General features: G+C 38.3%; 1 protein-coding gene across 1 annotated transcript; it reads right to left on the reverse strand.

Moving 5' to 3' along the window:
* Positions 1 to 1,199: 1,199 nt before the first annotated feature.
* ATP6V1G3 (ATPase H+ transporting V1 subunit G3) lies at positions 1,200 to 22,971 on the reverse strand. The gene is made up of 3 exons (XM_067715489.1): positions 22,890 to 22,971; positions 9,001 to 9,101; positions 1,200 to 1,373 (listed from the first exon to the last, which is right to left on the reverse strand). Exons 1-3 carry the CDS (start codon positions 22,969 to 22,971, stop codon positions 1,200 to 1,202), a joined length of 357 nt encoding a protein of 118 aa, XP_067571590.1.
* Positions 22,972 to 26,752: the final 3,781 nt, after the last annotated feature.

Genomic DNA, 26,752 nt, shown 5'->3' on the forward strand with positions numbered 1-26,752 from the left:
TGGTACTTAACAAGAAATTAGCTGTGACTGTCTAGGCAATTGGGCTAATGGCACACTGTTTTAGTCCATTCGAGTTGGGGGGGGGGGGCTCCTGTAACAAAGCAGCACAGACTGGGTGGCTTATAAATAACAGAAACTTGTTTTTCATAGTCCTAGAGGCTAGAAGTCTGAGATGAAGGTGCCAATGTGGTCAGGTTTTGATGCAGGCCCTCTTCCAAGCACGGGCAGAGGGCTTATTGGATCCTAACCTGGCAGAAAGAGGGTGAGCGCCCTCTGGCTTCCTTCGATAGGGCACTAATGAATCCCATTCACAAGGGTGCCACCCTCATGACTTAATTATCTCCCAAAGGCCCTACCTCCAAATGCCATGACATTGGGGATTAGATTTCAGCCTATGGATTTTGGGGCAATACAAACATTCAGGTTATCACACATACTAACCTACTATTTCTCCTGGGAGGTTTTGTTGTTGTTATTTTGGGTTTTTTTGTTTGTTTGGTTTTGGTTTTTTTAGCCTAAACATGTATGCTAGCAACTCATTTAATTTCATTTAATTTTTTTTAACATTTCTGCTAGAAAGAGAAGAATATTTGTTTTGTTCAGGTTAGGCAGAGAGGATGGTTATATAACCCATTACTCTTTAAGTACCTATGTATCTATCTGTCTATCTATCATCTCTCTTTCTATCTATGAAGTTCTTATTCTTCTTTGAACTAGTGATAACATCTTACTGGTTTCCTCATTGATTATTGAATTAAATAAATTCCTTAACATATATTCATTTTATATCTGGATCAGAGTCATGATTCTATCTCCCTTAAAAATGATCTTTTAACAACTGCAAGTAAGTACACATTTTCTATACTGATAAAAAGGAGAGGAAGTTAAAAAAAAAACCTACACCCACTAAAAAATGGTCAAGTCCATTTTTTTCTTCAAGTGTCAAAAAATATGTTGCCCTGCATTCCTGACTTACTCTGACTTAAAATACAAGGTCATAGCTATTACCAGGAAAGCTGTAACAACTTTTTTGTTGGTTTGCTTTTAAATTCAGTATTCATGTATGAATTATGTCACATTATAATCTGTAGATGTCTAGTAAATATAAGATGTACAGTTCAAATCTCTTAATATAAACATGAAACCATAAGCAACCAGGGGGCATGCAGACACCGTTTATTGAACAATGGGGTGCACATTTAGTTGGCAATTCTGTAGTTTGCGTGGATTTCTGGTTTCACGTCACAGACGATGCTCAAAAGCTGGTTGATCACACTTTCCATGGACTTGTTGTAGCTTCCATTCAGTTCTTTTATCTTCTCTAGCGTTTGCGCTTCTATTTCTTCCGAGATGTTACTCTGAGAGCCCATTATCTGCCAAAATAAAACAGACAATTCACTACATTATACATCATATTAAAATTTAGTTGTTTTGTAAGAGTAGCATCAACATATATACACTACGGAATGTAAAATAGTTGGCTGGTGGGAAGGAGAAGCATAGCACAGGGAGATCAGCTTGGTGCTTTGTGACCACCTAGAGGGGTGGGATAGGGAGGATGGGAGGGAGGATCAAGAGTGAGGGGATATGGGGACATATGTATGCATATGGCTGATTCACTTTGGCGTACAACAGAAACTAACACAGTATTGTGAAGCAATTATACTCCAATAAAGATCTATTAAAAAAATTAATTGTTTTGTAAGTTAAATTCATTTTGGCTTGTTTGTCATTTACATTATGCATTATTTTCCCAGAATTTTTCAGAGAATGGGTAAGATCACCAGTATTATGAGTGGGATAGATACACTTTTCTAAAAGAATATTATCTGCAAAAAAAAGTCAAACCTGAATCACTATGCTGTGCACCTGAAACTATATTGTAAATCAACTATTGAAAAAAAAAGGAAGCTGGCCACAACAGGTGACTTCTACTTCTAAATTGACCTTCACACAGTACAAATTGAATGCAAGTTCACAGTCATTATACCATGCTCAGAAATTTTTTCATGTATTGATATTTATAATAGTTTCCATTGAATTCCTGTATCTTACCTATTGCTTACTTTCTGTATTAAAAGTCTGGAAAATAAAGTTGAAAGACATCATTAAACCCATTTTGCTGGTCTTTAAAGAGCAAATACCTGGTTTGTCAATTTTTAAAATACATTATCTGAACTCATTAAATCTTTTTTTTTTTTTTCTGTACGCGGGCCTCTCACTGTTGTGGCCTCTCCCGCTGCGGAGCACAGGCTCCGGATGCGCAGGTTCAGCGGCCATGGCTCACGGGCCCAGCCGCTCTGCGGCATGTGGGATCTTCCCGGACCGGGGCACGAACCCATGTTCCCTGCATCGGCAGGCGGACTCTCAACCACTGCGCCACCAGGGAAGCCCTTTTTTTTTTTTTTTAGAAAGATACAGCCACAGTATGCTCAATAAAATACTTTCACATGCACAGGTGTACCTTTTTTTAGGTATTAGATATAATCTTGAAAATTTTGGTATAAATTGGGATATACAGACATTTGGTCCCTAATTTTTATGGCTCGAGTTACAATTTTTTGATGGTGTGAAAGTGATACAAATTCAGTAGAAACTGTACTTTGAATTTTGATCTTTTCCAGGGCTAGTGATATTCTATACGATACTCTCTTGTGTTGCTGAGCAGTGGAGGCCACAGTTCCCAGTGGGCCCAGTGATCTCAAGGGTCAACAACCCTTATACTCACACCCATTCTGTACCCAAACAACCATTTGGTTTTTCACTTTCGGTACTGTATTCAATCAATTACATGAGATATTCAACACTTTATTACAAGATCAGCTGTGTTAGATGACTTTGCCTAACTGTAGGCTAATGACAGTGTTCCAATCACGTTTAAGGCAGGCTGGGCTAAGCTATGATATGGGTAGATTAGGTGTATTCAATGCATTTTCGACTTTGATAGTTTCAACCTACCATGGGTTTATCAGGAGGTAACCCCACCATAAGCTGAGGAAGATCTGTACTCGTCCATCTAGTTCCATTGTAATTTTAGACTTCTGTTTAACTTATCTTTCTGATTGGTCTTTCATGGGCAGTGATTCCCAGTATTTCCCAGTACCTCCTCTATCTCTTAGCCTCTCTGTCGAGTAATGATATGACTGAAATATAATTTTACCAGGGGAGTTACCAGTTTAAAGGGATTCTGCAGAGAAACCTTTGTAAGGTTATCCTTTGCTAAAGCAAGCAGACAACTCCTAATTTTATCTCCTTTGTAAACTCAGCCTTTCTTGAACAGGACATTGTGAAGGCAACACAGCTGGTTTTTCTCTTCCATGAGTGTTTATGGAAAGTATGCATTTAATTTAGTCCAAGAGACCTCACTAATGGTTGATTTTTTTACTTCAAGGTAAAGAAGGCTATTCTAAATTCTAGAATCCACATGATCTTTCTGGGTCCCAAACTTGAAATCAAATGCAATTGAGGTGATCAGGTTCAAGTTCTTTTCTGTTTATAGTCCAGGCAATTGGGGCCTCCTAGTTCAAAGAAAGTCATTTTGGGGTGATATAGCTTCTAAGACATCAAATAACTTTTATAAAATAACATTTTGATAAGTGAGTATACAAGAAGCACAGACATGTGGACGAAATTTCCTTTGCTATGAAGATACTGAAAAATAGAAGAGAACTACTTACCAAAATTAGTTCTACCAGAATAAAATTTTTCCTCTAAATCCAATATTGGATTTTTTTTTTTGAGTTTGATAGAGTCTACCAAACTCAAAAAAAAAAAATTATTGTTTCTAAATTCAATGTCTTAAGTGGTGAAAAATTTAAAAGACACACAGTTATGAAACTATTATCTACTTTTCTTTGGAGTAGTGTTAAAAATAGTTATTATTAGGCTAAGTTATTGCAACTGTCCTAAAGGACTTTGGAAAAGTTCATCTCAACCTTAGGCTCTTTATTTTTATTGGAGTGTATTTGCTTAACAATGATGTGTTAGTTTCCGCTGTACCACAAAATGAATCAGCTATAGGTATACATATATCCTCTCCCTCTTAAACCTCCCTCCCACCACCCCCATCCCAGCCATCTAGGTCATCACAGAGCCCCGAGCTGAGCTCCCTGTGCTATACAAGAGCTTCCCACTACCGATTTGTTTTACACATGGTAGTGTATATATGTCAATGCTACTCTCTCAACCTTAGGCTCTTTATTTTTTAAATGGGGATAACATCACCCATTTGATGCGATCGTTTTAAAAATTCAGCCGGATTCATGAATGCAAAGTGGTGCTGTCCAACAGAAATGCAATAGCCCCAAAGTGAGCCATGTAAGTAATTTTAAATTTTCTAGAGTTGTATTTAAAAAAATTGGTAAAATTAACTTGAATAATATTTTTATTTAACCCAATATAATCATACTACTCTTTTAATATACAGTGTAATATTATTGCATTATTGTTTGTCATACTAAGTCTTTGTAGTCTGGTATGTATTTTACCTTTATAGAATGTCTTAATTTGGACTAGCTACACTTCAAGTGCTTGGTATCTACATGAGAATTACCATCATTTTTGGCAGTGCAGGTCTAGGGCGGCAGATGACAGCCACTAGTATTAGTTATATTCTTAAGGTGATTTGTTAAGGCAACATGATAATTTTCTGAAGATATTTATTATGAAGACGGTGTTTAGCACAGAAGCTTAGCACTGAGCAAATAATCAGTAAATGTTAGTAATGATTATTATGATTTCTCACTGTGTTGCTTGTACTTTAAAATTTGTATAATCCATCTTAAACTTTCAGAAACATTGGAATACCCTTGTCAACAACCCATACTCCTATGTCTCATCCTGCATAATTATATGACATTATTTCTGAGTTTATTTGACCTGCAATAATTTGAGTTTCTGCACTGTTTCCTAGATGGTACGATAGCATGACTCACCATACACCACTTTAAATGGTCTTCCTTGGGAAGAATTGCATTTGTATCTGAAGACAGTACTACTTTAAGCCATGTAGGAGTTTAAATGAATGAATGTAAGCTCCACAAGGGGAGGGATAAGTGTCATCTCGTCCATTGATGAGTTATAACTGCCTCAAACGTTGCCAGGCACATAGTAGATGCTCAATACATATTTGTTGAACAGAATAGAATGAGCAGATCACCAGGTGTTACAGAGAACTTATTACCTGTTCTACTGTTCTTCTTGGCCAAAGCCTGCTGCTTGAATATTTGGGACACTGTATAAATTAGAAGTTGATAATTAAGTGACAACTAGTGGTACATTTGGTAGAAGGGTACAATTTAAAGACTTCTCTACGTGTATTTTCAAACCTTCAGTGTTGAGACTGATGTGTATAGCTTTACAGCTTAATGACCGATGGTGTTGGTGAAATCTTTCAGCATTCAATAAGTTTCTTTTTGAGTTGTTTACATGTTCCAGTTTAAGGGTAATCAGAGGTTCAGGTCCCACACACAGTTTTGCGTTCTCAATTTGTGGTTGCTTCAAGGAAACAAAAATGTTTTCATGATATGAATTTAGGAAGAAAGATTAAAGACAAAAATCTTCAATATGCCCAGGGCAACCATTTTCAGGTCTTTGGTTTACATGAATGGTGCATCTAACTTCTACTTGCATTAACAGTAGATTTCATTTTTCCACTGTAGTAGTCCAGATTTCTTTTTATCTTCTTCGGTAGAAGATGTTATTTTGTAGGACTTTCCCAAAGTTCTACAGGATGGTTGCAGTAACTCCATCACTATAGTTTTGTCTTTTTGAGAATATCGTATAAATGGAATCACACAGTATATACTTCATATCCAATATAAATGAAATCAAACAGTGTAAATGACGGCCTTCTCTCACTCAGCATGGCATCATTTTTAGAGTCCCCAAGCTGTTGCCTATATTTTTAGTTTGGTCTTTTTCATTGCGGAGTGGTATGAAATTCTAGCAAGGGATAAAGTGAAACAAGGAATAAGTAAATAAGCAAGGGATCAGTAAATCTTTGTTCTAAAAATATTCGTTGATATACAGCCCACATTGGGATACTTGCTTCTATTGACAAGTCAGGGGAGTTGGAAAAACCCAGACATGAACAAGAGCTAAAAAGCAACCAAAAAAGTAGCATCAAGGAGCAATCCCCACAGCAGGCAGAAAACTGGTTTCTTGGGTCTCCTCCCAGACCTCCCACATGCCCTGGGTTAATGATGATGAGCTTTAACTGGAATAGCTCTGTGTCTGACATATGGAGGTCACGCCAGGAAAGAAGATCTGTGCTCATGGTTGACAATATGCTTGAGGTAGCAGAGGCTTAAACATGCTGAACGTTTTATGTAAGCTTTTGATTAACTAGCTGTAAGATTGGCTTAGAGCTCTAATTATGAGAGTAATGAGGAATTTTAATTATTCTCTGATGCAGAGAACAAATATCCTGAACCAGTTTTACATTTTAGGAGATTCTTCTGGAGAAATAATATTTCAAGAGATTAAACCCAGCCACTTTCTAAAATGATGGTCAGTTTTGTAATTACTTAAAAATGTATATATTAGAAATATCCAACACAGGATCAAAAGAGCTGATTGGTGTGAAGAATGATTATTTTTTCAGGTCCTAATATGGCATGGTTATGACAGAACTCAGTAGGAAAGATAAAGGCATGGAAGGGATGTTTAGTTATTCACTCTTACTGGATACTTATTGGATACTGACTGTAGAGCTGACTCCATACCAATGTCAAGGAAAGCAACAGAGAACAAAACAAAGAACCTGCATTTTGGTGCTTATAGTCCAGAAGGAAAGATAAACAATAAGCAAACTATGTAAATATATAATATATCCAGTAGTGATAAATGCTATGAGTACAATGGGTACTTACTTTCTTTTTTTATGAGAGACACAATTTTAGATAAGGTGATCAGGAAGAAGAGCTAACAACTAAACAGAGATCAAGGAGAGATGAATGTGTGTAAAAGAAGAAGATCCTTGGAATGGATAGAGCATAGGCAAAGGCCCTGTGGCAGCAGCCTGTTTAGTTCTTCTGGGGTAAAACAGGGAGACATATGGCGAGAACAGAACAAGTAGGGACAAAAGTAGTAAAAAAATGTTACAAATGACCAAAGTAGATATTGTTGTCTATTGCTGAAAAGTCTTCTGGTATTTCCTGATGATTTCCTTTTCAATTAGCTGGCTTCATTCCATAAATCTTTCATGAAAATATAAAGCAATGCTGTTTCCTACCCCAACATTTAAAAAATATCTGCGGTTCAGAGTAAAAGGTAAGTGCATGACATTTTCAGAGCTGACAGTTTAGAGAGATAGCCAAGGGCCAATCATAGAGTGCGTATATGCATGTGTGGACTTGGGACTTTATGATTCCTTTTTCCAAATATCGATAAGAAGAATTTATTTTCGCTGAGTGGTCCACTTTGTTCTAGAAATGGCTTTTTATTTTAAGAAACAGCCCATTGGAAAAGTTTTTCCTACCTTGTAATCCAATTTACCCGATCCCACCTGGGCTCCGCACCTACTGCCACTAAAATCAAAGCTGTAAACAGAAAGATTTACAAACTGCTTGTAGTTCATCTTGCAATGTCAGGCTTCTGCACAGAGCTTTATTTGTATTTTTGCTGAGGCAAAAAGAAAATATATAAACTTTAGTTATGGCACATGGAATTTAAGCCATATTGCAATCAGCTCTGAAAAATTCATGCGCGCATATATATATATATATATATATATATATATATATATACACACACACATCTTTATTGGAGTATAATTGCTTTACAATGGTGTGTTAGTTTCTGCTTTATAACAAAGTGAATCAGTTATACATATACATATGTTCCCATATCTCCTCCCTCTTGCGTCTCCCTCCCACCCTCCCTATCCCACCCCTATAGGTGGTCACAAAGCACCGAGCTGATCCCCCTATGCTATGCGGCTGCTTCCCACTAGCTATCTACCTTACGTTTGGTAGTGTATATATGTCCATGCCTCTCTCTCGCTACTTATATATCTTTTTTACTGAAAACTGTAGATATTTTTTTAAGTGCTAGTGTAGGAAAAAGCATTTCTTTATATTTTCCTAAAAGATTTGTTGAATGAAGCCAGCCTGTTGAAAAGGAAATCATAAGGAAATACCAGAAGACTTTTCAGCAATAGATAACAACATGTACTTGGGTCATTCCTAAATCTTGAATCCACCAAAGGAAATTTGGCCTAACAAGTTCATTGTAGAACATTGTGCAACACTTTTTATTGATTCTATTAGTAAACGTTCACAGACAACAGCAACCAAAATGTTCTCTGATGTTTCTTTCTTTCTAAAATGTGTTAGTCAATAATCTGTTGTAGTTGTGGCTCGGGGGCTCTAGAGTGCAGGCTCAGTAGTTGTGGAGCACGGGCTTAGTTGCTCCGCAGCATGTGGGATCTTCCCAGAGCAGGACTCCAACCGGTGCCCCCTGCATTGGCAGACCACAACTACTGAAGCCCACGCGCCTAGAGCCCATGCTCCGCAACAAGAGAAGCCACCACAATGTGAAGCCTGCGCACCACAGTGAAGAGTAGCTTCCGCTCGCCGCAACTAGAGAAAGCCCACGTGCAGCAACGAAGACCCAACGCAGCCAAAAATAAATGAATAAATACATTAATTAATTAAAAAAAAGAATCTGTTGTAGGAATAATACTTTAACCAATTCCATCCACTTGTATATTTGAGAATACGATTTTTAATCTACAATGTGTTAGACAATAACTATAGATTGACACTTTCTATGACAAATCAAAACGCCTTGGAAGTGAAAATGTAAAATCAGTAATTCTGTAACGTTTAAGATTTTGCTTGATATTCAGCCTTGGTTGAACTATATTCGCTCCATCCAGGATATTTTTCTCTCCTGGTAGTGTGCATGACACCTTATGAGGATTAATATCATTATTAATGAATATTCATACCTTATAGTCTATGCTGCAAAAAAATCAGTGCTGACTTTCTTACTTACCTTAGCGTGTTTCTGTCGAAATTCCTGATCTCTCTGCATTCTGTACTGGTCAATTTCTGCCATTGCTTCCTCCTTGGCTTGACGCAAACGCTTGGCTTTTCCTGAAAATTAACAGTGGCATAGAAGGAGCACTATTTCTTTTCAACCCATCTGGAATTTACAACTTGATTTTTAAAAATATGGGTGAGGTCTTACATTATTACTATTATTATTATTATTGCGATACGCGGGCCTCTTGTGGCCTCTCCCGTTGCGGAACACAGGCTCCAGACGCGCAGGCCCAGTGGTCATGGCTCACGGGCCCATCTGCTCCGCGGCATGTGGGATCTTCCCCGACCGGGGCACGAACCCATGTCCCCTGCATCGGCAGGCGGACTCTCAACCACTGCGTCACCAGGGAAGCCCTCTTACATTATTTTTTGACGCTTTTTTTTTTTTCTAGAATGACATCCTGCATTAAAAAATGATAGATGTTGAAAAATTCCTGGTTTTTTCAATTGGATTCTTTAGAACATGGAAATGACAACATTCTTTCACACCTCCATGTTTCAATAAAATATCTGCCCATTTACTCACAGCAGTACCAGCCAGAGAACAGATTTTAGCTGTCACTGAGTCAAAAAGACATAATTTGGTCAGACTTTCTGTCCTGATTTGCTGCCAGGAATCCTTCAGTCCATACCAACTGGATTCTATTGAATACTGGCAGATCTCCAAATGCACAAACATGCAGCTCAGACTCTATCAAACCAACTAACAATTTTTTAAAGCATTTTATTGGGTTTTTTCCTTGCCATTTGTTGACTCTAGAAAGTCTGATTAAGCCCCAGAGCACATCAAAGTAGATACTTTTTGTAGTAGCTTTCTCTGAGGGGGACTTGAAAGTGATTGTAAAACCAACCGTTTTTAATGGTTATGAGATTTAGTTAAGTAGCTGTCTTTTCTTTTATTAAGAGCAAAGGTGTAAGCCTTAAGCCAGCAGACAGCAATGCAGATGAAAGTTTCAGACAAACACAAAGCGGTGGAGATCATTAGGTGAGCACATGACTTTTTTTGACAACCAGAATAAGTTTGGGGGGTTATAGAGTAATAGTCATCGCTGCTAGGCACTCACCACCCACCACCTTCAGATACTAATGCTTTGTGATCATTAAAACTTTAAAGAAATTCTCAACTGTATTAAAATTAATTTGTCTCAGAATCTATCGTCTCTTTATTTTAGTTAAATGCCTTTATTCTTTTGCCCATTTAACATAGTTTCTTCTCTCTGATAAGGTCTCAAGCTTTTGTTTTTCATCGTTGTCAAGGATTTGTTACATGGTGTAGACTTTGAACTAAATAAGTGTATTTTCAGACATAGGAAACAAACTTATGGTTACCAAAGGGGAAAGGGGGGAAGAGGGATAAATTAGGAGTTTGAGATTAACATATACACAGTACTATATATAAACGTAAATTAGATAAAATAGATAACCAGCAAGGACTATATAGCATGGGAAACTATATTGAATATTTTGTAATAACCTGTAAGGGAAAATAATCTGAAAAAGAATATATATATATATATATATATATATATATATATATATATATATACACACACAGATATATATATATATACAGAGATATATATATATATACACACAGATATATATATATATATATAAATAACGGAATCACTTTGCTGTACACCTGAAACTAACACAACATTGTAAATCAACTATACTTCAATAAAAATAATGAATGAATAAATAAATAAATAAATGTGTTCTCTTTAAGTAGCATTAAAAAAATCTTAAACTTTTATCTATGTGTCAATCTACATACAGGCTTTTACATCGTTTCGTCTCTCTGTACCTTTGTTGTATTTGAGTGTAGATGGTGTCTAAATGTCTCTCCCTGCTGCGTATGAGTTGCTTTGCTAGTCACTGTATATAGATGGGATAAAGAGAGTCGCTGAGTTATAAATTGAGATGTGTCTCTTTGAATATGTATTACCCTTGAATGGGACTGAGCTGAGCTCATTCAGAACAGAATCTGTCTACACTCTCTGTAAAATCAAGGTCTCATATAAATTAATGGTCTTCTGATGCTTGAGGCTTAATGGAACATTCACAGCAATGCTTACCTTTTTCCCACCTAATTAATGCTCCTTACCATTTTGCATATACAGATTTCTTTATTCTCGATAGTTCTAACCATTTTGTGGCAACCAAACACATGCTATCCGCAGAACAATTAGATATGTTGGCAAGGAAAGCTGTTGCTGGATCCCCAGCCTACTTTCTTATCACGGCTTATCATTCACATTAGGACAAAAATACGTTTAAGATGTATTAACATTTTCTTAGTTATAATGGGTTCTAGGATACATAATGATGGGTTGTAGGATACGATTCAACCCCATAAAACATCTTGACTTTCCACCTTAATTGCAAATTATGTTAAATATACTGGTTTCAAAGTCTCGACTCTAGCACATAAAAATAATAACAGAAAGAAGAAAATCTCCATGTGCCCTGCCTCCGGGAAGAATCCAGTACTCCACTTAAGAGGCTGCATATTAGCTCCATCGTGCAGTGACAAGCTCAGAGTGTGTCTGAGCCCCTCCTCGTGGCACCAGTCACCCGCTGGTTCTCATTCAGTTAAAGAGGAGAGCCACAGGGAAGTCGCTGCTAGCACAGCAATTTTCTGGAAGGACTGGGCAGCTGCCGCCTGTGAGAGCTTGCATATCTTCCACCTGATTTCATCCAGGGCAAGAAACTAGAGCCTCACGCTGACTGTCTCGCTGGAGGTGAAGCAAAATGCATGCGTCACATCCACTTGTATTAACCTCTAGCTGGCTTCTCCGTCTCTGCGGGAGATTTCCAAATTTTTAAATTACACCTCTTCCGGAAAGACAGATACCATTTGATATTGCTTATATGCGGGATCTAAAAAAAAATGATGCAAATGAACTTATTTACAAAACAGAAACACAGTCTTAGAGAATGAACTTATGGTTACCAGGGGCAACGTGTCGGGGTGTCGAGGGATAGATTGGGAGTTTGAGATTGGCATGTACACACTGCTCTATTTTAAATAGATGACCAACAAGGACCTACTGTATAGCACAGGGCACTCTGCTCAATACTCTGTAATAACCTAAATGGGAAAAGAATTTGAAAAAGAATGGATATATGTATATGCATAACTCAATCACTCTGCTGTACACCTGTAACTAACACATCACTGTTAATCAACTATCCTCCAATATAAAATAAAAATTTTAAAAAAAAACATAAAAAATTACCTCTTTCTTCTTAAGCATTAAAAACATGGCTGCTGTGAACCAAAAGGGGTTCATTTTCTTATTTCTCAATACTTTCTCTATCAAACACAAGGGCGACCCTATGACAGATTTTAAATACAACAGTCAAATTTTTGTCCCAAATTTCCTCCAAGATCACACAGGCTTATTAGGCTGAATGCTCTAACTTTTGTTTTAGAGAATGTGGTAATCTCACACGTCACGATTTTAAATACTGCTAAATCAGGTGCTTCAGGGTGGTGCAGGAAAGGATGGTTTTCATTTATTCATCCATTATTCATTCAATATTTATTGAACACTTATTACTACTTATTACTTATTACACTTATTACTACACTCAATACTACTTATTATGCACAGGGCTAGAGCCAGAAAAATATATGATATGGTCCTTGCCTCTAGCTGAGGTACATATGGTGTATTTTTGTTTTTTTGGCTGCGATGCGAGGCATGCAGGGTCTTAGTTCCGTAACCAATCAGGGATCCAACCCTCACCCCTTGCATTGGGAGCACAGTCTTAACCATTGGACAGCCAGAGAAGTCCCAATATGGTGTATTTTGGAAACATGTACATGCTGCTTCAACGTCCAAGAGGAAAATTAGAAAATGCATAAAATTGTGAAGGATACACAAAATCAACTGTGAAAGCAATGAAACAGAAATCTTTGTTCTATTTGTTTTGTGACAGTTAAAGATGACAACATTTATGGAAACTTCTACTATGAAAATTCTAGAGCTTGTGCTTCCCCTTCATCCCAAGAGTCATGTTGCATCTTCTGGTAACAGAGGAAGTGAAAAATACAAACAGACCCACACATGTAGAGTAAGGGGCTCAGAAAAGGCTGCTAGGGAAGGTCAGGGAAGACTTTTGAGGAGGAAACGTTAAGCTGAATAGACTTAGCCAGGACAGAAATGGGAATGAATTGTCTACTTTTGAGATTAGAAAAAATACAAGACCATCTTTTCTGAGATATTTTTGGGAAAATTGGACTACCAGGGAATTCCCTTATTTTATTAAATTTATTTTATTGAAGTATAGCTGATTTACAATGTTGTGTTAATTTCGGCTGTAAAGCAAAATGATTCAGTTATACATATAGATACATTCCTTTTTTCATATTCTTTTTCATTATGGTTTATCACAGGATACTGAATACAGTTCCCCTTGCTATACAGTAGGACCTTGTGGTTTATCCATCCTCTATATGATAGTTTGCATCTGCTAATCCCAAACTCCAAATCCATCCTTCCCCCAACCCTCCTCCCCCTTGGCAACCACAAGCCTGTTCTCCATCTCTGAAGTCACTCATTTTTAGACATTTGGTTTGTTACATAGAAATGTCCTACATTCAACAAGCCATTATTGGGATCTATTCCATAGGATGTTTTGTGGGAGGAAAAGCAGGAGAGAAAGATGATTGGATTGATTTTTAGGTGATTTGTGGGGAAAGGACTAAGAAATTGGGCAGGTTACACTTGAACTCTATGTGGGGACAGAGGGCAAGGCCCACAGCTGCATCCTGCCTGGTTTCTTGGCTAGAGGAGGCCAAGGGACTGTCCCAAGATGCTGATGGGTCCTTGAGACACTCTGTTGGTTGTATGGCTAAACTGGTTCTGGAACGTGTTCTGGTGGGAAGACAAGATGACATTGATCATTTCCGAAGGAAATCAGAATGATACAGTAGGCACTGATACAATAAGATGTTAGAAGCTTTGTAACCTTAAGCCAGTTATTTAGAGTTTCTGAACCTGAGTATTCTCATCTATAAAACAGATTTAAGAATCTACTGCAAAGAGTCATTGGAAGGATTTTTAAAATCGTATATGAAGTGATTGTAAGAATATGCAACAATTTCTAATCATTGTTAGGAAAACAGATTCCAGTTCCTGGGACCCTTTTGCTAAGAAGGAAGGCAGCGAGTAAAGCATGAGCTGGAGGAAAGGTCCCTAGGATGTCACCAAAAAAGAAGCCTCTGTAGGCTTCCCTGAGGACACCTACGTGGGTATATCCAGAGGGCGGCTGGACAGACATCTTTGGAATTCAGGAGAAAGGTCTAAAATGGAGACAGAGATTTGCTTGTTAGTCATCTGAGTTTGTGCGTGTACTAGTCCTAGCAGCGGGTTTGCACTGAAATCAACGCCAGGGGACGGGGTGGGGGGGGGTGTGGAATGAGAAGAAAAGAGGGCTAAGGTCTCAACCTAGGGATCACCAACATTGGGGGATGAGGAAAGGAAGAGGAACCTCAGGAGGATCTGAGAGTAGTCATCAGAGAAGTAGGGGAAACCAAGAGAGAGGACAGAACTGTGCAAGGAGGAGGTGGCCAACACACATTCCATGAAGTGGAAATAAGAGACATCTAACCAACCAATACTCCTGTCTATCTACTATGTCCCCCACTCTTCTAGGTCTGTTGATACAGCAGTGAAAACCACAACAGACAAAATTTCTGCTCTTGTGGAGCTCTGAATGTAAGAGGGGGAAGCAGAGATAGGAAACAGGTAGTAAGGATATGATACGGCAGGGATGATGAACACTGTGCAGGGGAATCAAGGCGCCTAAGGGACAGAGAGACAGCAGTGGGTGCTGACACAGATAGGGCAAGCCTTTCAGAGGACGGGGTATATGAGCAGAGACTTCAAGGAATGAAACAACTAGCCATGCAAATGCCTGAAAGGGAAGAGCATTCCAGGCAGAGGGAACAGCAGAGGCAAAGACCCTGAGGGGGAAGGGCATTTGACAGGTTCAAGGAACAGTAAAAGCATCCGCCTGGCTGGGTCACAGGTCAAAGAGAGCAGAATGGTTGAATGTTAGGAAATGATATCAGAGAGGCAGCAGTGGGACCAGGTCACGGAGATCTCTTGGGGTTGATAAAAGACTGGGATCCCTGAGGTGCTAAAGCCATGAAGGGTTTTTAGCCGCAATGTGGCATTATACTACTTCTGGTTTAAAAGGATTTCTTGGGACTTCCCTGGTGGTCCAATGGTTAAGACTCTAAGCTTCCAATGCAGGGGGCACAGGTTCGATCCCCGGTCAGGGAACTAAGATCTCACATGCTGCACATAGTGACCAGAAAAGAAAAAAGAAAAAAAATAATACAAGAAAGGATTTCTTTGGCTAGTGTGGTGAAAATAGATTGTAAGGGCTAGGGAGAAGCAGGAAGATCGATTTGAAATCTATTGCAATAGGTCAGACAAGTGTTAATGATGATTAGAAATAGTAAAGCAGCAGTGGAATTGACAAGAAGTTCTATATACTTTGAAGACAGAGTTGATGGAGAAACAGAGATAGATGAGTCAATGCTGGCTCCATCATTTTATTTTGGGGCAGAGTCAAGAAAGCAGTTTAATTGAGATGGCCATTAAACATCTAGTGGTGTGGGGAGAAGGCTGATGTTTATATAAATTTGGAGATCAGGGAAGCAATTCAGGCTGGAAATATTAATTTTGGGAATCATCAACCCGGAGCCAGGATTTAAAGTCATGGAATTAGATGTAATCACTTAGGAAGTATCTGTGGATACAGAAGAGAGCAAGTCCCACCTGGGCCCCCAACCGTAGAGATTGGGAAGATGAGAGAAAGCCAAGCATGAGAGCAGGGCTGCATCGTCCAGTGAGGGAAGAGTTTCAGAGATGAAAGAGGAATTCAGTTGGGACTGAGATAGTTAATTAATTGGATTTAGCAACTTTGCTGGTCTTGACAAGGGGGGCTTTGGTGGAGTTGGAGGGACAAACATCTGATTAGAATGGGTTCAGGAGAAAATGGAGTTTAAAAAAATGCAGACACAGGCAATACAGGCAACTTCTTTGAGACGTTTTCACTAACAAAAACAGACTAAGAAGGTAAGGACTCAGGACAGCCAAGTGAATCTGACAATTAGAGGATGTTGGATTGTGTCCTTCAAAATATGTTTACATCTGGTACCTGTGAATGTGACCTTACTTGGAAAGAAGGTCTTCACAGATGTAATCAAGTTAAAATGAGGTCATGCTAGGGCTTCCCTGGTGGCGCAGTGGTTGAGAGTCCACCTGCCGATGTAGGGGACACGGGTTCGTGCCCCGGTCCGGGAAGATCCCACATGCCGCGGAGCGGCTGGGCCCGTGAGCCATGAACGCTGAGCCTGCGCGTCCGGAGCCTGTGCTCCGCAACAGGAGAGGCCACAACAGTGAGAGGCCCGTGTACTGCAAAAAAACAAAACAAAACAAAAATGAGGTCATTCTGGATTGAGATGGGCCCTATGTCTGATGACTGGTGCCCTTCTAAGGAGAGGCAGATCTGGAGACAGAAGCATAGGGGCACAGAGTAGACACACAGGGAAGAAGACCTTGTGATTACAGAGGCAGAGATTAGAAGGATGCGGCTCCAGGCCAAGGAAAGCCAAGGATTGCCGGCGATCAGCAGAGGTTAGGAGAGAGGCACGGGACAGATTCTCCCTGAGGGTCTCCAGGAGGAAGCAGCCCCGCCAGCACCTTGTGTCTGGACTTCTGGCCACCAGAGCTGGAGGTTAATACATTTCTGATGTCGTAAGCCACCCTGTGTGTGGTGATTGGTTACAGTGGCCCGAGGAAGATAATAGAGTGGCTTAGAGAATCAGAGCAACAATGTTAGTTGAGCTTTGGAAACCAAATCAGGTACTTGAGTGTGGTACAAACAGTAGGTATACAAGTGAAAACAAAAAAGCATAAACGGAGCAGAGGTCACCTTGATTTGGTATAAACACAAAGCGCACTTGAGGAATGCTTGGAGATTTCTATCTGTTGCTGATAACATTTTTATTCTGCTCTACCACAAAGAAAAAAAAAAAGGAAAAAGCTTTCTTGGCTCTGGGGGGTTGTTAATATTATGATATAACCAACCTGGTTTGAAGAATGCTTTTATTTGGTTCACCTACTACAAACATTGGAAAAAGTGAATTTGCCAAGGAAACAAAGAAGCTCCTCTCTTTTGGTGCCTATCTTCATCTCTCCTTTCATTACTCTACCTCCTTGTAATTACTTTGCTTTTTCTTTTACTTGTTCTTTCCTTGTTAAAAAAAATACAACCAAATGTTATTAAGAGATGAAAATGTCGTGTGGTTATTATTTTAACATGACCCACTCAAAGAAATGAAAGCCCAACATACCTACAAATACCCCATTAGTCTGTGGGCTATAAAGAAAAAGGAAGCATTTACAAGCCTACAAAACATACAAAACAGGGCCATGAATTTTTACTGTAACAATTTTTATTTTATTAGTTCAGTAGAAGGCGTATCTTCATGAATCAGAACACACACTTGCATAGTGAAAATTGATGAAATCAAGGTGCTTGTTTAAATAAACTTGGAATATCTGTACACTGGGAAACAAACAATTACAAATGCTGATTTACAAAACTATCGTTGGTAGGCCTCCTAGAGAGCCAGACAGATCTGCACTATTGTATTCCCTGATGCGTTATCTAAGTAAGAAGTAGAAATATTTCAATTATTTATTTTGCACTAAAGTATAATTCAATGGGGACTTCATCAAAGATGCTGAGGAGGTCAGGGGAACTCAGCTGAACTCAGAATCCTCGTTATTAAGTAGCGGAAGAATACTCATAGCTAATTCTCGTGCAGCCCCTTCTGGGTACCAACGGGCGTTTTAAGTCCTTTATAAGCATTCGCTCAGTTGATTATGACATCAACTCCACGAGGTAGATACTGTTCCTCCAATTTGAGGCTAAGAAGGTCAAGGCATCAGGATCCTAAGAGACGACCTGCCCAGTGCCACCCAGCCAGTTGGAGGCTCAGCCCACACTGTCTGGTTGCAACCCCTGTGGGTGTGTCCCTTTCCAAAATTGCAGTGGTATAAGTGAAATAAATACTGCTCTCATAAAAGGTCATAACTTAAAGTAAAAAATCATATTCCAAAGAAACACAAGTCCTTATTCCTCCTGTTGATAATGGTACCTTGAATTTCTATTCTAATTCTGATCAAAGATGCAGTTCAAGTCCCCAAACCTGGGCTCCAGGATAGGTCCCAGTTCTGTTGCAAAAATGTATTTAGTTTGTCTTTGGCCAACACACCCACTTTGATGCTTTGATTGATGAACAACTTTTAGGCAAAAGGTATTAACTTCAAGTAAGATTATTTAAAATAGTGTCAACCTACTGTGATTCCATCTGAATTCAACCAAACAGTGTCTCAAATAAAAATTTAGGTGAAGGTCTTAACTAATAAATACAAAGGAACGCATAATCGGTGAATAGAGGCAAATATCTGAGTTCTTCAAATGAAATGTAGGTAAGGATCTTAACTAAAAAATACAATGGAATCCATAATCAGTGAATAGAGGCAAACATCTAGAAGCAGACCCAGTCTCCCCTATTACAAGAAAAATTGACCCAGAAGCTGCAGTTGTAAAAAAGAATGAAATTAGACTGTGTATTCTATTCTTCTATTTCATTCTTCTATTGTTATTACTTATAGTAATATACAATATATATAGTATAAGTTAAAAACAACAATAACTAGTTAGTTTGTACCCTACTGCCTTAGGCATCATTTTCTGAACCTTAAAAATATTTGGCCATATACGTATTAAATATTTATATAAAATATAATGCTTATATTTAATATTATAAACATAATATATAATATAAATATTATATATATTTTATTCTTATATATTTTTATATTTTAAAAAATATAAAAGATATTTATATATTTTAGAAAAGAAAAAATTGAAACTCAGAAATCCTCAATAACTTGCAAAAGAAACATAAGAAAAAGCCAATGTTTTTTCTATTTTATTGCCTCACTTTTTAAGTCTGTTCACTCACCCCCAACTCCGCACTCCCGCTCCTTCAAAACAAAACAAAAAACAACCTCATCTGTCTCAGCAGCTGGTCAGTGGGGACCTGTGATCCTTATATAACGGGGCCTCCAACCCCTAATCTGTACCCCTTTAGGGAAAACCTTTATTTTTTTAACATTTATTTATACCATCTACTGGATTATGTAACAGCTTCACCGGGATCTGAGGCAGCCTCCTTAATGGAATAAATCAATATTTTTGCAACATAATATTAAACATGTCCACCTTATTAATCTTATATTTTTCTAAAAGGATTAACATGTAAATTGCTGTGTTTTCTCTCTCTCTCTCTCCGTCTCTTTCTCCCGTTTAAAATGAATATTCCCAAGTCTCTTTCTAGCAGAGACTCTATGTGTACGTTTCTGAGGGACTTTCCAATAAATGGATTTAAGAAAGAGATGGTGATTCTAGACCTTCTACAATGGTGTTCACTTATTGTGATCTGTTGGTTCTCATTCTGAATCTCTATTCTGCCTTCGTTATGTCAGATTTTCAAATAAATCTCTTTATGGAAAAAGATAAAGTGAAACATATGGGTTTATAAAAATGATGGCTATCTGTACCTCTCATGTCATTTACATATTTACGTCACTGGGGAATTCTTTAAGGAAAGGTCTAGGTCTACTCATCAGCATATGTATTAGAGCGGCTTGGAAATGGTGGGTGCCCGATAAGTACTTATTGAATTAAATAAATGAATGAAATAAAACATAGTGAAATATGAGAGAAGCTACAAAATACCAGGTAGCAAAGGAATTATTTTATGTTGCCTTAGCGTGCTTAAGAAGTGAGTATGATGGCCCGTTACAGCTAGGCAAGAAAACAGCTTCTATCCAGTGAAAATGCTTCTCAAAGCTGTTTGAGGCAGAGGAGAGACATTCTCTGTAAAATTGAGTGCAGAGGTTATTGGTTGAAATAACATTTGGAAACATATTTTCCAAAATGTTTTTAAGGTCTGGGTATTTACTATTACTGACTGATATTTGCTTGAATATTTAAGAACAAAGACGAAGAAAAAGAAAAGTACACAAGTACTTTCAGTGACCAGCAAACAAAATGAACATTTTGTATACGAATAATACAGTATGGATTTTCTAGTACTGACTTCTGAGGAAAGATTGCCCAAGGACAGCATACATACTTGAGGAAAGGAAAAGAAGTTTGGCTTTTATCTTTATTATGAAATCTGAACTTAGACTGTTCTGACTGGTTCCCACTTTCAAAAAACTTGTATGATTTACAGTACTTCTCTAATGATGTTGAAAAAGGAGAAGTAGTTGGTAAAAATCATTTGGATCCTATAATAATAGTGATTCTTTTTTTTTTCTTTTTTTGGCTTCTCATTTGTTGTTTACTTATTTTTTTAATTGAAGTATAGTTGATTTAGAATGCTGTGTTAATTTCTGCTGTATAAGCAAAGTGATTCAGATATATATATATATACACACACACACATTCTTCTTTTAAATATTCTTTTCCATTATGGTTTATTATAGGATACTGAATATAGTTCTCTGTGCTGTAGAGTAGGACCTTGCTGTTTATTGATAACATTGATCCTGTATGTGCTTTATCATTGTTTCACTTCTTCCATAATGGAAAATAAAGGTAACATAATGATCACATCTTAAAATAGGTTGGTTTTCTGTTCTGGATATTTCAAATGTGGTAAAGAAATCTGAATAAAAAATAAGGGAGTTTTCTACACTGTTTCAGCTGGCAGGTACTGGACTGCTTTGTTTCCTGTACAATTACGCTGCATTCATACCATTTTGCCATCCTTGGCATGGCTTCTTGTAGAAAAAGAAATGGAGAACTAGGTAAAGTTTTCTTTTTCATTATCTTTCGCTATCCTGTTCTCTTCTAGCTCTTCCACATGGGGTCTTTTTCTTTTTTGTTGTTGGTGCCCACCTTGCTGAGTGTTCAGGAAATCAATTTATCTTAAGAAAGGAAAATGATTTTGCCTGCGGTAGAAAACCCCAGGGGACAGAGCAGTGCCTCAGCCCGACTTCCTCTCTCACATTATAATGTCCTGTGCCTGCATTTCATGCGATACACTGAAACTAGCTTCTGCCAGTATCACCCGATTCCTATCACTCCATGCATACAACTATTTACATAAGCAATGATTTTAAGACATGATCCCTATCTCGCAGGGCTTTGAATTTAATTGCAGAGACAGGGCATGTGATTAGGGAGAAGGTAAATGACATACCTTCCTATAGATTAAGTCATCATGTGATAGGAAATGAGACAGTGGGAAGAACAGAGGTCTTGGCCCAGGGAACATGAATTTGGGTTGCAGATCTGTGATCTTAGTTTATTCATTATAAAAATCATGTACGTTTTGTACCATGCAGTTGTTAAGATCGTGGCTGGGTAATCAGACCCCATCCAAATCCAGTCTCTACCATTTACCCTCTGTGCGACCTTGGGAAAGGGGCAGAATTTCTCTAAGCATCACTTTCCCCTTTTTGCAAAATAGATTTGTGTGAGGGGTAAATAAGATAAGCTTTGAACATGGTGCTTGGATGATATTTTCTATTTTTAAAAAAATATCATGGCAAATTATGGACTCAGTTTCTAGATACGTGAAATGGAAATAATAGTAATACCTAATTCATATGGTTGTTGTAAGTATCAAGGAGAACAGGAAGGGGCTTGAGGTTTATTGAGAACATCTTACCTGTTAAGTCAGTAGATGCAGGGCTAAATAGCAAGAGTATTAGAAAATGAGAATAAAATGGAAATATTTTTAAAACTTAGAAATTAAAAGCTATCCAGAGAGGGAGGAGAATGAGCCATTAACTGTTATGATCACAATTTTATGGAAACAGAAACCGATGCTTACAGAGCTTAAGTCACTTGCTTATGTTCACTCCTTAGTAAGCAGATTCAATCTGGAAGTTGTCTATCTCTCTCTTTTTTTGTTTTCTTGGCCACACTGCATGGCTTGTGGGATCTTAGTTCCCCAACCAGGGCTTGAACCCAGCCCTGGCAATGAAAGCACCAAGTCCTAACCACTGGACCGCCAGGGAATTCCCAGTGGTCTATCTCTGAACCACGTCACAATATTGAGACACTGAGGCTGGGCAATGTGAAGGAACTTGCAGAGGCAAAGCTTGAGCCTGTGTCTCCCTAACTTCAATGTCCATTATCATTTCACGTAGCAGGTAGCCTGTCCAAAAGATCTGAACTGGCAAAATCCATCCCCACTACAGTGATGGGGGACAGACAACTGGGTAGTTTCTATGAACTGGCCAAGGTCTACCAGGGAGTGTGGTGGAAACAGGATTTTTTTTTTTTTTTTAAAGAAGATGTTGGCGGTAGGAGTTTTATTAATTAATTAATTTATTTTTGCTGTGTTGGGTCTTCGTTTCTGTGCGCGGGCTTTCTCTAGTTGTGGCAAACGGGGGGCCACTCTTCATCGCGGTGCGCGGGCCTCTCACTATCGCGGCCTCTCTTGTTGCGGAGCACAGGCTCCAGACGCGCAGGCTCAGTAGTTGTGGCTCACGGGCCTAGTTGTTCCGTGGCATGTGGGATCCTCCCAGACCAGGGCTTGAACCCGTGTCCCCTGCATTAGCAGGTAGATTCTCAACCACTGCGCCACCAGGGAAGCCCCATGGAACCAGGATTTAACCAGAGTCTGCCTGCCCCTGAGATCCGTGCTCATCCTACTGCACCCCCCCTCGTCCCTTTTTGTGACAAAACTCTCACAAATCAGACAGAATGGAGACTTACTCTTCTTAGCCTCCTCGAGCTTGTCCTTGGCCCTTTTCTCTGCCTGGAGGAGCTGGTGGATCCCTTGAGACTGGCTGGTCATGGCGGCGGCTCCAGCCAGGCGGCTTCTGTGACTCTGGGAAGTGATGGATCTATTTATCCTTAGAGAAATCACCACATAGCTCAAATTGTTGTGTCAACAGTGAGTTCTAAGCACAGCTGTTGGTTCCAAAATGGCCTGAGCGAGTAGGATAGCTGGACTCCAAGGAGAGCCCAAGGGTGGAATCCAGAAAAACAAGTTAAGTCAAGGAAGTTGAGAACTTATTTCTGCCAACTTTAGCTCTTTTCTGTGAAATGGGTGTTGCATCTACTTACAAAGAGTCAGTAAGAGGTCTTTAGGGAGATCAGCGAACCTATCCCTCCTAGGAATACTGACTTATTTGCTGAATTTTTCTTTCAAGTTACAAGATCTTTCTTTGTTCTTTGTCCTGGTAGTTCTAGTTTTAGGTCTTTATTTGTTTCTAGCGATTCAATTATATCCTCAGGACAAATTTATTAACATTTTGGGAGGAAAGGGGATTTCCTGGGTTTATGATAGACATCTATTCTGTTCTCTCCCTAGGCCTCAGGTGATAGGAAAGAGAAGGATTCTTTGGGGCTTTGTGCTGTTCTGTGGCAACGCTGTTTGCTAGAGTTCGATCTTAGTACAGTGACTAAATCAGCATTAAGGGAAATATTACTGAAGTTTTTGAGTTTAAATTAAAATCATCTAAACATGCATTTTATGTTAATTGCTTTGTGCTTGCATTGGGGGTTGTCCTAAGACAGTCCAATGAAATCCATCATATTTGATGTGATTCAATCCACTAGTGATTGGACAGATCGGAACGTTCATCACAGTAGAGGATCATAAAATATCATTCACACGTATCTAAGAGTTTTATCTGAAATGAAAAGTTAATCTTTTGACATATGGCCAAGGCTTTATAATCAGCAGAATGGAGTGTCATGTACTATTGCTTTCATAAACGACACCTCTGTTGCCTCATCTGTAAATATCAGGTACCATTTCTTTCAATAGATGAATGAATTTAAAGACAAGTAGAATACATTCTGAGAGCTAAATCTTTTAAGATTTTAGTTTCCTCCTAACAGTTTAAAAATATCTCATCGTCCATACCTGTATCAAAGCACCAGGTGTACATCATGTGTACAAATCTTTCCAAAAAAAAAAAAAAGCTCTTTTTCACAAGGGCACTTTCTTTCTTTTTGCATTCATATTTAATCATTTTATAAAATTTAATTTTTATTGCATAATTACAATCCAACTGGGATAAACAGATATGTGAACAAACACAGCTCTTGCTAAACGCAGATTTCAATTGTAAGAGCAGAAGACTGAAGGCGAACTGCAAACTCATTCATTGGCTTCATGTTTGGCCTGTCTTAGGCATCAGTCAGTACTTTTTTACTAACTGAGAGAATGGAGATCATCAGTGATTTCAGTGAATGGTTAGGTGGAGGTCATTGTAAGAAACTTGCTTTAATTTTATACCAACAGTGCTTATTGACTATCTCCTGAATGCATTGCACCAAATGAGGCCAGTTCAGGAGAATCAGATCTTGAATTACAGAGAAAGGGTGATTCTGGAGGGAGATTACAGGAGAGGAATTAGGTAAGAAAGATGATTTTTTTACACTAGCATAGAAAAATACTAAAAGCTTGAAGGGACAGGTATGACTTTGTCACCATTTGAACAAGGTACTTAGCTAGATTCTCACCAGCAAAGGCATCTCTGGTCCACAATAAACACCTTCCTGGCCTGATTCTAAGACTCCTTTCCTGGGTGTTTCATTTTTTTTTTCATTCAAATCAGTTTGCCTAAATAATATAATATTAATGTGTGTGTTTTAAATCAACTTGGGGAACATTTTACTTTCAGACACTTAGTACAGAAAATATGTATTATGTGAAATACAAAAGGTGTTCAACACCACTTCCTGCCACTAACACAAAATGATGCTCAACAGTGATTTACACTGGGACTAATTGTACAAATTCAAGCACTCAGAACTCAGCAATGCCCTGATTGAATTTTGGTCTACAAAGTTCTCAAACACTTATCAGAATTCTGTATGTAAACTCTGATAGCAATAATGATAACTTCTTTTTAAAATTTTTATTGAAGTATAGTTGATTTACAATATTGTGTTAGTTTCTGCTGTACAGCAAAGTGATTCGGTTATACATATATATATATATTCTTTTTCATATTCTTTTCCATTATGGTTTATCACAGGATATTGAATATAGTTCCCTGTGCTATACAGTAGGACTTTGCCTTTTATCCATCCCTTATATAATAGTTTGCATCTGCTAATCCCAACTCCAAACCCATCCCCCCATTCTTTGGCAACCACAAGTCTGTCCTCTATGTCTGTGATTCTGCTTCATAGAGAAGTTCATTTGTGTCATATTTTAGATTCCACGTATAGGTGAAATCATATGGTATTTGTCTTTTTCTTTCTGACTTACTTCACTTAGTATGATCATCTCCAAGTCCATCTACATTGCTGCAAATGGCATTACTTCATTCTTTATTATGGCTGAGTAATATTCCATTGCATGTACGTACCACATCTTCTTTATCCATTCCTCTGTCTATAGACATTTATGTAGCTTCCATGTCTTGGCTATTATAAATAGTGCTGCTATAAACATAGGGATGGATGTATCTTTTGAATTATAGTTTTGTCTGGGTATGTGCCCAGGAGTGGGATTGCTGGGTCATATGGCAACTTTATTTTGTAGTAATGACAAGTTTTGAATAACCTAGATGTTCAGTCAGAACAGAGGAATCACCCATTGTTAGATGCTACTAACACAATAATACTGTCAGGTACTTTCAAAATACCTGTAACTTACAGTGAACATATCCTTGGCAGAAAATTGTAATTATATTTCCTTTAAGATCTCACTCATAATTTTAAATTTTATGACAGAAGTTTTCCTTCTCTTCATTTAATTAATAGAGGAGTCTTTCTCGGGACCAGAAATACCAACAGAACATTGCACGATCCTTCTTGACAAAAGGATGCAAAGTGGAATATTGGAAGAGGTGTCCACTTACACAGGAGAAAAGGGCTTTGAGTGTAACTGAAAGTGGGGAGTTAGAATGATTCCATCTTGTCTTTCCCTGACTCTCAAAGGATCACAGTCCCACTTAGAAGGAGGGATAGAAAAATCTACCCATAAGCAGAGAAAGATCTCGTCTCAGCCTGGGCTCTGGGTAAAAAAAAAGTAACTACAGGCCTACACTTGTGTAGATTTGATGGTATATTAACAGGATCTTCTGTAGAAATAAAACCATGCTGGACAGGAGTTTACAATCTAAACTGCAGAACAACTGGGAAGGTAAAGTGCAGGGGAAGTGGGCAGAGTGGGGGTGGGTAGTGCCGGAAGCCTGGGAGGGGAATTTGAACTTTATCATAAATGGAAGGGATTCGTTTTTATCATACTAATGGGTTACTGTAACTGTGTTAGTCCCTTTTAAAATCAAAGCGAATTCCAGATGTGACTTTTCATTTATAAAATTTAACATTTTGAGGATAATCATACTTTAAAAATTTTATCTGTTAATAACCCAGATTTGAGTTGTTCTTTAAATATTTTGTGTTGTTGAGGCATTAATGGACAAGCATTTCTTTTTCTGTTCACCCGCAAAATACCAACACAACTGCGTCTGAGACTTCACAATTCCAATGCATATTTCCTTACATTCACCCGTTTGATTCTCCCGGTTGTCCTGGAAATGGGTATTGTTGTCACATATCACATCGATTTAATCAGTAAAGAGACTGGGGCACCTATAAAATAAGCAAGA

Source organism: Pseudorca crassidens, chromosome 2, assembly GCF_039906515.1.
Source record: "Pseudorca crassidens isolate mPseCra1 chromosome 2, mPseCra1.hap1, whole genome shotgun sequence".
Lineage (NCBI taxonomy): Eukaryota > Metazoa > Chordata > Mammalia > Artiodactyla > Delphinidae > Pseudorca > Pseudorca crassidens.

Excerpts from the sequence above, each read along its gene's own strand:
- ATP6V1G3 (XM_067715489.1), bottom strand. The coding sequence starts at position 22,971 with ATGACCAGCCAGTCTCAAGGGATCCACCAGCTCCTCCAGGCAGAGAAA. Across the intron at positions 9,102-22,889 it reads GCTCGAGGAGGCTAAGAAGA|GAAAAGCCAAGCGTTTGCGT; the intron begins GTAAGTCTCCAT and ends GTTAATTTTCAG. Across the intron at positions 1,374-9,000 it reads TTCGACAGAAACACGCTAAG|ATAATGGGCTCTCAGAGTAA; the intron begins GTAAGTAAGAAA and ends TTATTTTGGCAG.